Source organism: Salmo trutta, chromosome 4, assembly GCF_901001165.1.
Source record: "Salmo trutta chromosome 4, fSalTru1.1, whole genome shotgun sequence".
Taxonomy (NCBI): domain Eukaryota; kingdom Metazoa; phylum Chordata; class Actinopteri; order Salmoniformes; family Salmonidae; genus Salmo; species Salmo trutta.
In genome coordinates this window covers 2,646,067-2,659,290 of record NC_042960.1, presented here as the reverse complement: position 1 = coordinate 2,659,290, position 13,224 = coordinate 2,646,067, and the positions used below count along the sequence as shown (strand labels likewise).

Sequence of the window (13,224 nt, the reverse complement as noted above, 5' to 3'; positions counted from 1 at the left end):
ATAGCATTTCTAAGTTTCCTGTCTGTGCGTTTTTAGTGTTTCTTGTTTTGGATTATGTTTATTTTTTTTAACACTCACTCCCTGAACTTGCTTTCCGACTCTCAGCGCATATCGTTACAATTGAGCAGTTGATGGGGCAGCATTGTTTTTAGCTGTCCCATAATGTATACTTTTGATGGCAGTACTGTTGTTTTTCTTTCAGATTCACTATGCAAACAAACACCCATACAGAGTACTTTTGTGGCTCCGCCATCTTTTTATTTGAGGTTAGGTTTTTCAGTTTAGCCTTCTGGCCTACTCTACGTGACAGGAGGGAATCAGTAACATAATGGTGAATATAAACACAATATTGATGGAGGGAATCAGTAACATAATGGTGAATATAAACACAATATCGATGGGGTGGTGGGAACACAGTGCACATGCTAACAAATGTCAACATTAAATTTCAACAAATTACTATACAACTTCCAGAAATTCAATCTTGATCTTAATCTGAGCAAACAATGCAGGTTAAACTTTTTTAACAGGATCATTCCAATGGAAAGGAGTGTAATGGTTCCAGATTACTTCATTGGTGGGAGGGAATCAGTATAATGGTGAATATGAATGTATTAATTTATATTAACTCATGAAATGATCAAGACATGTCAACAATGTAAAGAGGAAAACACTAACCATTACAGGTTTAACTGGATCATTATAACAGAAATAGAGTAATCTGAACTTTCCTTCTGGTACATTGGTGGGGGTTGTGGAAGGATTAGTGATATACAGAAAAGATGGACATAATACAGAGCATTAAGTAGCCTGTAGCTGATGCTCTGCTGAATGAAAAACAGCTGCTTCTCAAGATTGATTTTGCTACATTTGGCAACTTGACACCACAGTTTATTTTTAACATTTTGAATAGAACAGAATATAATAAAATAGAACATCTTCATTGTTTATTAAAATATATCACAATAGCTAAATATGGAATGATACCAGTCAGTCAGTCATCAGGGTGACTTTATGCATGACTTCTCACTGCTGTTTAGCTCTTTCCTAACCTCAGTCACAGACCTGTTTGTGCTGTCTTGACAATTGTATGCAATTTTCAGACCAAACAATAACTATAACGTTTGAAGTTAAGACCCAGGTACAGACAGTGTCGAAGTAACAAAAGTTTATTAAATCGAACACGGGCAGGCAAAGTTACAGGACGACAGGCAGGCTCAGGGTCTGGTCAGGCAGAGGTCGGTAATCCAGAGTAGTGGGGCAAATGTACAGGACGGCAGGCAGATTCAGGGCCAGGCAGAAAGGTCAAAACTGGGAAAAATAGAAATACAGGACCTATAAACAAGACAGGCGCAAGGGGAAAACCGCTGGTAGGTATGATGAACAAAACAAACTGGTAATGGACAAACAGAGATCACAGGTATAAATACACAGGGGATAATGAGGTAGATGGGCGACACCTGGAGGGGGGTGGAGACAATCACAAAGACAGACAGATCAGGGTGTGACAATAACATAGGAGGTGGCAAGACAGCACAAACATATCTGGGACTCAGGCTAGCTGTTTCCAACTAACAGGTATCTTTTTCTGGTATTTTCATCTCAGAACCCACACTAAAGTTTGAGGCCCTCTTGAAGGTGTGACATAGTCATCATCACACTGAGTTTAGTGCAATCCACAACCACAACACAAACAATCTGACTACGATAAATGTCATTCAGTAACTGTGCAGGTGTTTTCATTACTGTATAAGATATTCATTATCATTCCCATCTCTTAAAAATATTGTGTTTTATAGTAGTGTCAAAGCACCAGTTTAGTCAGTACATAGTTATGACAGTTCACTGCCACCCTATGGCCTCTGTTGTCTCTAGTAGTCAACATGATGGCTGTTGAAAGCTTCTTGATAACTGAGTCCCTTCCCATCTCGCTTCCAACCCCACTCATGACGTTGGACATGTTCCAGGCTGACTACATTGAAGTCGCCTTCCAGATCTCACAACTCCTGGATAGGTGTTTAACATATCATCGAACCAGTACATAAGATATAGCAAACTAATGCCCATTGGTTGCTGTGTGCAGCCTGACTGCAAAATAGTCGGCCTGGAACGAGACCGCTCTCTCCTCATTGAAGTTGATAGATTGAGCAGTGCTGAGCTCAGGTGTTTAACACATCCGTTAACCATATCATGTGGTATAGGAATCTATTGCCCATTGGTTGCTGCGTGCAACTCAACTGCAATATAGTTGGCCTGGAATGAGACAGCTCTCTCCTCGTTGTGGTTGATAGATTGTGCAGTACAGGGCTCTGACCTCACAGACACAGGAAACTACTAACCCTGCTACTGCTCTCAATCCCTCCCTGCATCAAGTTTATTTCGAAGCCATTAATAAGTGTAATTTATTTCTTCAACTATTTATTTATCTTTGTCGAAATCTTTGAATTGTCGGGTTCACCTAGGGGTCATGAAAAGGGTTGTACCAAAATGTTTGATGTATTAGAAAAATGGATTATGCTTATGTTTTATTAATCAAAGGGGAGGGGTTATAAGACCCCTCCCTCCTTACATTTATAGGGTTTTAGACTACAGATTAACAATATATATATTCATTGTAGAAGTTTAGTATTGTTCTACAGTTGTTTTTTTGTTTTCTCTCTCTTTCTGCCTCTTTAGAAAGAGCCACTCTTAGAAATGTGTGACTTAGACAGAACTCTGCAGGGGAGTGAAGGAGATAAGACTAGGCAAACATTCCACAATAAATCAACTTTGGGGGAGGACACATTTACTGCTAAGTGTTTAGCTAACAATAAAGGCCCTGTTTATACAGCTTTGTAGGCTGGTTTTTGGTCCCAGGAGTAGAGGATGATGATGTGACATCACCAGGGCACGACTTAGGGTTTAATAAAACAACTGGAGACCTTTTGTTGGATGCAGATCTTACTCAGCAACATGTGTACTATGTTCCTGTTTGTAAACTTCTGTCTGCAATTGCATTAATAAAGGTTTTTGAATGATTTAATTAAAGATATTGTCATAATGCTAATTTCACCAATGAACCAATGATTGACAAGGAAGGACGTAAAGAACGAAACCTAACACAATCTTTGTTTAAATCTAAATATCTTTGTAGCCACTTCTAATTATAAAACTGAGAAAAAAAATCTTCAAGTGAGCTGAAATTGATATCTTTATAACAGATGTACAGAAAGTGGATAAATAGGACAGGAGATGTCATATTGCGGAATGCTTTTCTTTATTGGTTTTAACAAAAGCTGCAGTGCACATGACAACAAATGCCAATTCACTGGCAGAAGAAATGTTAACAATCTAAGCAAACGATGTGGCCAACATTTATAACAGGACAGATCTGACAATCATATTTCCTGCATTTGTGGGAGGGAGCAACAATGGATGGGGAAGCCAAGGGTTACAATGCAATCTACAATACAACACAAAATGTCATAATTTGACAGAATGCAGAAAAGCTGTGTTGCTGTTTTGATTTTATTCTCCTTGGAGAGGTTTATTAACCAAACAGCATTTCAGGTCACTTTTTTCTTTCTTAGTACTCTCCAGTTTGTAAACGACGTCACACCAGAGGTCTTTCTTGTCTGTTCTCTTCAGCACCTCTGTAATTTTGAACACCTCGTAGGGGGGAATCAGCACCTCCTTCTCATGAGCCATCTGAGATGCGTACACCCCCAGTGGGGCACCAAGGTAGGTGGTGATCTCAAAACAGGAGCGATTTCCAAAGTGTTTAGTGATATTCTTGTCTAAAGAGCTCGACGTGAACTGTCCGAATCGCATTTCATCATATTGGACACCCTCGAAAGAGTCTTTAGATCCACGGAAGGTTTGGAAAGTCTTGTTCTTGTTGTTCTTGTTCAGCATTCGTAAGGCATTGGTCAAAAAGAAGTGCAGGGAGTGGTACTTGAACGCAGTTTTGTAGCTCTCCTTTTGGGTACGAGTGGCAGCGTTGAATGACTTGTAAATGTTGGATGTTGCATTCACATACACCTGGATTGCCAGGGAATAGTTTTTAGACAATTTTCCTTTTTTTTTGTAGTGGTCCTCAGCAGCGGTCCATGCCTGGTTGAAATCTTTGTTCTCTCGTCTCTCTTTTGGCAGGTAAAGGTCTAGCACCTTCCTGAGCATCTTATCCTCACAGCCCTTGTAGGAGTCATCAACAGAGTCTGGAGCCATGTTTAAGGGGAAGTTGGATTTTGGATCATGCAGAGGGAGACGAACCTTTAGTGAATGGAAGAGAGAAAAAGAGAAACAGGTGTGAAACAAGAAAATGCAGATAATATTATGATGAGAGACAGCTGTAAGTCTGTTAGTTATATATTTAGAGTTTAAGATGTTGGGGTGGGTGGGAGGTGCTGAGTTGACATGGAATTGTTTTAAGATGGTCATACTATGCATCATTTATTTATTTGATTTTGAATTTTAGAACCCCTTTAGGTATCAAAAAATATATAATAATTTGTAATAATAATTTGATGAAAAATTTAATGTTTTTGCCCTTTCCTTCTAACTCCATAGAAACACATTGGATAAGACATTCATCAATGGCAGAAAGGACAGTCAAAAAATGAATCAGAAAAAACAAGGTTTTGAAGAGTCTGTCCTAAAGCTAGGAGATATAAGAAAACTCAGGAAATGTATATATATATTTCTTTACACATACATAACGCCTTTTAACTTTGTCCATACTAAAATTTAGCCTGTTATTTTCCTCTTTGACTCTCTCTCTCTCTCAAAATAGTGTAGTAGCTTACCACCTTGGAGTCCACACCCAAAATCCAAGCCTGGACGAAATACATCACAGTAAAGGTGAGTATCTTGTGTCTTGCCATGATATCAAAATATATTGGTCCAATGGCAACTTGTAATGGAGATGAATAGTCTTTTAAGATACAGAATCAGCTTTCAAATGTTCAACTTTCAGGGGGACTTGTTATAACAGTGCTCTTGTGGTTATTTTCACAGTCCCTCCTCTCTTGCTGAGAACAGGCAAATAGAGATACAAGTACCCCTCAAACACCATAGCACAGTGAACACATGCACGCACGCACGCACGCGCTAACACACACACACACACACACACACACACACACACACACACACACACACACACACACACAGAAACCCACACACACGTACACATACAACCACAAATGACTTATGAGAATTGTTTGTTCACACTTATTTGATGCTGATCTATGTGTGAACATGACCAACACCAGCAACACCACTGCTGATACTGAATAAAGGTTCCCATAGTAACAGTACAGAAAGACCCTTAAACCTCATCATCATCCTTCCCCTCTAACCAGGGACTGATTCTGGCCTGGAATACTAATAGCCAATATACCACTAATAAATCAATCACCCAGAATAATGGAAAGCAGCACTAAAGTGAAGCTTGAGGCCCCCAGTCCAGGGTTTCCCAACCCTCTTCTCAGGGACCACCAGACGTTTCACATTTTTGTTTTAGACCTAATCTGGCAAACCTGATTCATTCTACTAACAATCAACCCCTTGACTATTTGATGCAGGTGTGCCTGTCTGGTGGTCCCATTGGAGAGGGTTGGAAAGTACTGCACCTACAGCTTGTGGAGTTCAATACTGCCCTCTTCTGGCTGCCGTGCAGAATGAAATGTGTCAAATAACTAAAGGCCTCTGGGTAAATTAGTGTGTGTTTGGTTTTAAGTGTTCTCTCATGCCAGTGTCCAAGGTATGATTTTAACAGTATCCCAATATTCTAATACTGCTGGTTATGGCTGTTTCCGTTCCTTTGTTATGACTGAGATGTGTGAGGCCTGGTAGGTTGATAGCATTCCATAACATTGCATTCATATGGTGAGGTCTTTCAGATCTTTGATGGTAACAAAGCAAAGGAGACAAGTAAAGGAGACAAGTAAAGGAAGGGAACAGATTGAGACTAATTGGAGGTGGCCTTACTGTTTGGGAACATAGCTGCTGACTGTGTAAAGTTTATGCTGGAGTCCAGCCACTATATAGATACTGTAGCACCTAATCCAGCAGACATATCTGTAGAGGTTTGTGTGTTTACACAGATCAATAGAGGTCACATTTTAACACACACACCCACACAGGCAGGAAACACCACATGGCTTCTGAGAATGGTTTGTTCACAGTTCTTTCACACTGATCTATTTGTGGACATGACCAACACCACTGCTGACAATGAGAAAAGTTTCCCATAGTAACAGTACAGAAGTACCCTTAAACCTCATCATCCTTCTCCTCTAATCAGGGACTGATTCAGGTCTGGAATACTGATAGCCAATATACCGCTTTAACCTCTTAATCAATCAATCACTCAGAATAATGGAAAGCAGCAGTACAGTGGAGATTGAGGCCCCCAGTCCAGGGTTTCCCAACCCTCTTCTCAGGGACCATCAGACATTTCCCATTTTGGTTTTAGCACTAAACTGGCACACCTGATTCAGTCTACTAACCATCAAACCCTTGACTAATTGATGCAGGTGTGCCTGTCTGGTGAACCCAGCGGAGAGGGTTGGAAAGTACTGCACCTACAGTGTAGTAGAAAACCCTGGTCCTGGAGTGCCGCAGAAAGGTTTGTCTTGTCAGAGCTTAGTCTGCCAATCATTCCTTTAGCTTGTGGAGTTAAATACTGCCCTCTACTGGCTGCTGTGCAGAATGAGCTGTGTCAGGTAACTAAAGGCCTCTGGGTACATTAGTGTGTGTTTGGTTTTCAGTGGTCCTAATCTGACACACCTGATTCAGTCTAGTAACAATCAACCCCTTGACTATTTGATGCAGGTGTGCCTGTCTGGTGAACCCAGAGGAGAGGGTTGGGAAGTTCTGCAATTTGTAGGCAACCATGGTCCTGGAGGGGCGCAGGCACGTTATGTTTTGAATTTATCCGTCCTGGAAGAACAGGTGTGTTGAATTTAGGCAATCACTGAACTGACCCCTACTGTGTGAGACTGGATTTGAATAACCATAGCCTAAACTTTCTCTGTCAATCATGCCTTTAGCTGATTAAGTGAAATGCTTCCCTCTTCTGGTAACTGTGAACAATGCTCCATGTCACTGCAGCCTACCTAAACCGAAGCATCTGTCAACCATCTATTTAAAACATTTGTTTCCCCAGAATCCAACTCCTAAATAAGTGTGTGGCCCATTTGCAGGTGTGAGACAGTCATATGAATATGAAAACCCCTTTATCAGATCAATTAAAAAAAGGTCAATGACCAAAATATGTCCTTGATTGTTGTACTATTTGATGTTTATTGTCAACCTCCCTCTTAGACAAACCACCTAGACTGTGTCTGACATCTGTCTTGACTACTACTGACTAAAACTACTGTGTTCTAATCATACTACATACTATTTAGAATGTAGTCTGGCGAGCCGGCCGGATCTCTTACATTAATATTACGCTACATGGTTATCTGTCTGGTTATTACGATTGTCACGTCCTGACCCTGGTAAGAGGTCATTTTTTCCTTTATGGAGTGGTCAGGGTGTGACAGGTGGTTGTTTTGGGGTTTTGGGGTTTTCTGTTTCTATGTGGGGGTTTTCTAGTTTTCTATTTTTTTGTTTTGTTTTCTATGTTTTGGCCTGGTATGGTTTCCAATCAGAGGCAGCTGTCTATCATTGTCTCTGATTGGAAGCCATACTTAGGCAGCCTGTTTTTCATGTGTGGGTTGTTGTTTTCCGTTTTAGTAGTTTGTAAACCTGACGGAACTGTTGGCTGTCATTTTGTTTCTTTTTGTAAAGTGTTCTATTTCTTCATTAAACTTCGAGATGAACACTAAACACGCTGTGCCTTGGTCTACTCCATTTGACACTTGTGACAATGATGCTATTTACAATGTACAGTCTAGTAAAAATGTATGCAATAAGCAACAAATACTAGACTCACCCATACTGAGAATTTGTCTTCTACAGTCTATCCACTTATCTTACTTTCAGCTGATTATCATCTGGGTCTGAAGTGACAATTCTCTTCCTCAATAGCATGTAGTGAAGAACACCAGATTAAAAACTGAAATGATTATGACTCAATAGTAGAAATGTCACATATTATAAAACATATTTTTAGCATATCCATCAGCCTACTAGTTACTATGGGGAGTTGGACGTGGCCAGTGTGTTTAGTCTTATCGTAGAACAACATACCAGACAGAACCCTACATATAGTCCTTTCTCTCTATTAACCTACAGCCTATGGTGTTCTTACACGTTATCAATGTGTGTCGGTTATGCTTGACTGAGTCTCTCAAACCAGTTTTTCTAGGTGAACAACGTACTTAATGAAACAGAAAGAATATCACTTGCATGAAAAGGCTAGCATGGTATTTAGGATTGATACTGTAGCTGTATCATTTATCTTTGTTTTGTCTCCTCCTCCCACTCTCTCTGCTGGTTGTGATTGGTGGATTGAGCAGTACGGAGCTCAGGGGCTGATCTAGGATCCCTTGTCCATATAATCTTATTCGTTATGATCTAAAAGGCCAAACTGATCCTAGATCAGCACTCCTACCCTGAGAGGCGTACGGCCAGTGACCTCACAGACACAGGAAACAACTTACCCTTCTCAGTGCTCTCTCACCCAACCCTCTCACTCAGCCTCAGAGAGTCCTCCAAGTTTTATTTTCTCCTCACTTTTGTTATTCTTACAACCCGTTACGAACTGACCTTAGGTTCAATTGAGTCAGCTTGTCTGGTATAATTCATTTCAGATTAGACATGATGGGACACCGTGCAATCCTTTCAAGACTCGCATGGTGTGAAACGTAATACAACTGTAGGATTTTGTAAACCATGTGATGTGAAGCAAGCTTTAAAACCAGTACTGACGTGTCATTTCTTTGTACAGCCATTAGTTATGACAGTCAAGAACATAAGGTGATTTTAAGGATTTTGAAAATGGTCTAATGTGAAAGAAGCTTTATCACGTGAGCCACAATGTCACTCAGATGTGTATGTGATGATAGTGACTGGTTCTCTTTGGCTTCATCTCGGCAACAGAACCAATTATTGCGTGAGCGCTGGCCTCTGGACAGTTATTGGTGTTGGTTGTGGGGGATTGAGATGTTGGACTAGTGGTGGAACCAGGAAGGACCATCTTTGGTAACACCCCTCCCCCCTTTCTTTGCAAGTCTCGTGCAACGTATGGCCAAAAAATCCCTCCCCTTCCAAAACTCAAAAACTGCCAGGTGTACTGTAGGTAGCCGTGGTCAAGGTGTACATGACAGCAAATGTCAAGAAATTATTACACATGACTAAGACATTTAATCTCAACAATTTTAATACAGTAGCAGTCAATGCAGCTTAAAACAAGCCTTAACAGGGGTTGCATTTCAGGGCGAATACATTGCAGACTGTCACGCCCTGACCTGAGAGAGACGGTTTATTTCTCTATTTTGTTAGGTCAGGGTATGGGGTGGGCATTCTATGTTTTGTATTTCTTTGTTTTGTCCAGAGTATGGTTCCTAATCAGAGGCAGCTGTCTATCGTTGTCTCTGATTAGGAATCATACTTAGGCAGCCTTTTCCCACCTGTGTTTGTGGGTAGTTGTTTTTTTTTTTTTTTTTTGTAGGTGTACCTGACAGAACTGTGCGCTTTCGTTTCATTTTGGTATTTTTGTTTGAGTGTTTGTTTGATTTAAATAAAACATGAACACGTACCACGCTGCATTTTGGTCCCCTCTCTACAACGATCGTTACAGAACTACCCACCACAACTGGATCAAGCAGCGTGCCCTGGAGGAGATGGATTCCTGGTCTCTGGAGGAGTTGCGAGAGAGGATAGATTGGACTTGGGGGCAAGTATTGGAAAGATACAGAAGCCTGCCGGGGAAGCACGAGAGGCAGCCCCAAAACATTTTTTTGGGGGCACACGGGTAGATTGGTCGAGTCAGGGTTGAGACCTGAGCCAACTCCCCGTGCTTATCATGGTGAGCATATGCCTGCTCCTCGCACTCTCCCTCCAGTGAGTCTATTAAGCCTGGTACGCCCTGTGCCTGCTCCACGTACCAGGCTGTCAGAACGTCTCCTCAGTCCGGTGAGACCCGTTCCGGCTCCACGAAAGAAGCCTCCAGTGATGATCTATGGTTCGAAGCCTCCAGTGATGAGCCATGGTCCGAAGCCTCCAGTGATGATCCATGGCACGAAGCCTCCAGTGATGATCTATGAACCCGGAGCCTGTAGGGATAATCCATGGCAAGAAGCCTGTAGGGATGATCCATGGCCCGGAGCCTGTAGAGATGATCCATGGCACGAAGCCTCCAGTGATAATCCATGGCACGAAGCCTCCAGTGATAATCCATGGCACAAAGCCTGCAGTGATGATCCATGGCATGGAGCCTGTAGCGACGGTCCCCAGTCCGGAACCTCCTGAGACGGCCCGCAGCCCGGAACCTCCTGAGACGGCCTGCAGCCCGGAACCTCCTGAGACGGCCTGCAGCCCGGAACCTCCTGAGACGGCCTGCAGCCCGGAACCTCCTGAGACGGCCTGCAGCCCGGAACCTCCTGAGACGGCCTGCAGCCCGGAACCTCCTGAGACGGCCTGCAGCCCGGAACCTCCTGAGATGGCCTGCAGCCCAGAGTCTTCAGCGGTGGTCGGCAGTTCAGAGCCTCCGGCGATGATCCACGGTCTGGTTCCTCCGGCGACACAGAAGCGTGGGGATCAGAGGGCGGAGTGGGGGCTACGCCCCGAACCAGAGCCGCCGCCAAGAATAGATGCCCACCCGGACCCTCCCCTATAGTTTCAGGCTTGCGGCCGGGAATCCGCACCTTTGGGGGGGGGGGGGGGGTACTGTCACGCCCTGACCTGAGAGAGACGGTTTATTTCTCTATTTTGTTAGGTCAGCGTGTCGGGTGGGCATTCTATGTTTTGTATTTCTTTGTTTTGGGCCGAGTATGGTTCCTAATCAGAGGCAGCTGTCTATCGTTGTCTCTGATTAGGAATCATACTTAGGCAGCCTTTTCCCACCTGTGTTTGTGGGTAGTTGTTTTGTGTTTTTGCACCTGACAGAACTGTGTGCTTTTGTTTTCCCTTTGTTATTTTTGTTTGAGTGTTTGTTTGTTTTAATAAATAAACATAAGCACGTGCCACGCTGCATTTTGGTCCCCTCTCTACGACGATCATTACACAGACGTTGCATTTTATCAACCAATGGTTGTTTTGCCACGTCATCGACAGCGTAGTGGGCATCAGATTGCTAAATGATGTGGCTATTTGATATGTTAAAGGCCAATCCAGGCGTGAGATTAAACATGCGTCTGCAATGTAGCTGACCTGGAACACAGCCAGGATCTTTACACTGTAAATCTGGGGCTGTCACAGTTCCTGAGTTATTTTGAGTGTTTCCTTAGGTTGTCACTGGAGGGCACCCTTGCCTTTTTTTCTAGTTCCCAGGTTACCTTGATTGTTCTCATTAGTTTCACCTGTGTTTAATTACCTTTTCTGTTCACCTGGTTGCCCGGCTATTTTGGTTCCTCAGTTGGCCTGCTGCATTGCTGAGGTATTATGTTTTGTTTAGTGCACTCTGGTGCTGTTGCCTTGTTTCTGCCTAGATTTTCAGTAAAGATCTGGATTTACCCTTACCTCTGCTTGCTGTGTTTCTCTGTGACTGGGTTTGAGTTCGTACAAGCCTCATTGTAACAAGGGCAGCTGTGTCAGATCAGGCTACTTCTCATTGAACGTTGGTAATGATCAGAAATATACAGTAGTTATCAACATAATATAGAGTATTATGTAGCCTGTATCTGATGCTCTGACGTTTGATTCTCCTCCACTCAAAATCAATTTGCAATTCAGATCACTGTCTACTCCCTTGCTCTTTAGTGTGTAGACGACTTCACACAACAGGTTAGTGATTTTGTCTGGATGTTGGTGACTTCAAAAATCTTAAAGCTTCTCTCTCTTCAGGAAAGGCTGAGTAAGAAGTTAGCTCAGCGCCAAAGCAAGTGAGGATCTCAAAGCAAGACACATTCCCAAAGTTGGTTAACTTCACTAGGGTAGAGGGCAGCATTTGGAATTTTGGATGAAAAGCGTGCCCAAAGTAAACTGCCTGCTACTCAGGCCCAGAAGCTAGGATATGCATGTAATTGGTAGATTTGGATAGAAAACTCTTAAGTTTCTGAAACTGTTAAAATAATGTCTGAGTATAACAGAACTGATATGGCAGGCAAAAACCTGAGGAAAATCCATCCAGGAAGTGCTATTATTTTGAAGGTTGTTTTTCCATTGAAAGCCTATCCACCATTCAAAGACTTATGACCCAGTTCACGATTCCTATGGCTTCCACTACATGTGGCCAGTCTTTAGGCATTGTTCCAGACTTTTACTCTGAAAAATGAGGGAGAAACACCATTTTCAATGAGAGGACAGTGGAAATTTCCAGACATGAGTCCTGCGCATGACCGGGAGCCTTTCTTGTTTTTCCTTTTCTATTGACGAAGCTATTGTCCGGTTGAAATATGATCTATTATTTATGACCAAAACAACCTGAGGATTGATTATAAACATCATTTGACATGTTTCTACATACTTTTATGGTACTTTTTGGATTTTTCGTCTGTTTGTTGTGACCGCACTTTGTTCCAATGGATTACTGAACAAAACGCACCAACAAAACTGAGGTTTTTGAATATAAAGAGGGACTTTATCGAACAAAACGAACATTTATTGGGTAACTGGGAGTCTTGTGAGTGTAACCATATGAAGATCATCAAAGGTAAGTGATTAATTTTATCGCTATTTCTGACTTTTGTTACTCCTCTACTTGGCTGGTTACTATATGTAATGATTTGTCTGCTGGGCGCTGTTCTCAGATAATCGCATGGTTTGCTTTTGCCGTAAAGTCTTTTTGAAATCTGACACCGTGGTTGGATTAACAAGAAGTTAATCTTTAAACCGATGTATAACACTTGTATGTTTTATGCATTTTTATAATGAGTATTTCTGTTTTTGAATTTGGCGCTCTGCAATTTCACTGGATGTTGGCCAGGTGGGACGGTAGCGTCCCACACCCCCTAGAGAGGTTAAGTCGGATCTTAAAGAGCTTGTGGCGAAGGTGCCGAAACAGATCTCGTAGTTGAGAACACTCAGATTAAACTTCTTGTTGGTTCTGTGAAAGGTTGACCTTACATGTCTCTTGTCTTTCTCTAAGAATCTGAATGGCTTCAGTCAGGTAGAAATGCAATGCATGGTACT

General features: G+C 42.2%; 1 protein-coding gene across 2 annotated transcripts; it reads right to left on the bottom strand.

The window, feature by feature from the left end:
• Positions 1 to 3,237: 3,237 nt before the first annotated feature.
• LOC115190916 (ecto-ADP-ribosyltransferase 5-like) lies at positions 3,238 to 4,992 on the bottom strand. 2 transcript variants are annotated; one of them, XM_029748962.1, is made up of 2 exons: positions 4,788 to 4,992; positions 3,238 to 4,251 (listed from the first exon to the last, which is right to left on the bottom strand). In XM_029748962.1, the coding sequence occupies exons 1-2, from the start codon at positions 4,860 to 4,862 to the stop codon at positions 3,508 to 3,510; spliced, it is 819 nt and encodes a 272-aa protein (XP_029604822.1). In that variant the 5' UTR covers positions 4,863 to 4,992; the 3' UTR covers positions 3,238 to 3,507. The 2 variants fall into 2 exon arrangements, with proteins under 2 accessions (XP_029604822.1, XP_029604813.1); XM_029748953.1 differs by having other exon boundaries at positions 4,785 to 4,991.
• Between the last annotated feature and the right edge of the window lie 8,232 nt (positions 4,993 to 13,224).

What these genes read in the sequence shown, in the direction of transcription:
- LOC115190916 (XM_029748953.1), bottom strand. Translation starts at nt 4,862, where the DNA reads ATGGCAAGACACAAGATACTCACCTTTACTGTGATGTATTTCGTCCAG. An exon ending in TGGGTGTGGACTCCAAGGTG is followed by an intron (nt 4,252 to 4,784) that starts GTAAGCTACTAC and finishes CATTCACTAAAG; the next exon opens with GTTCGTCTCCCTCTGCATGA.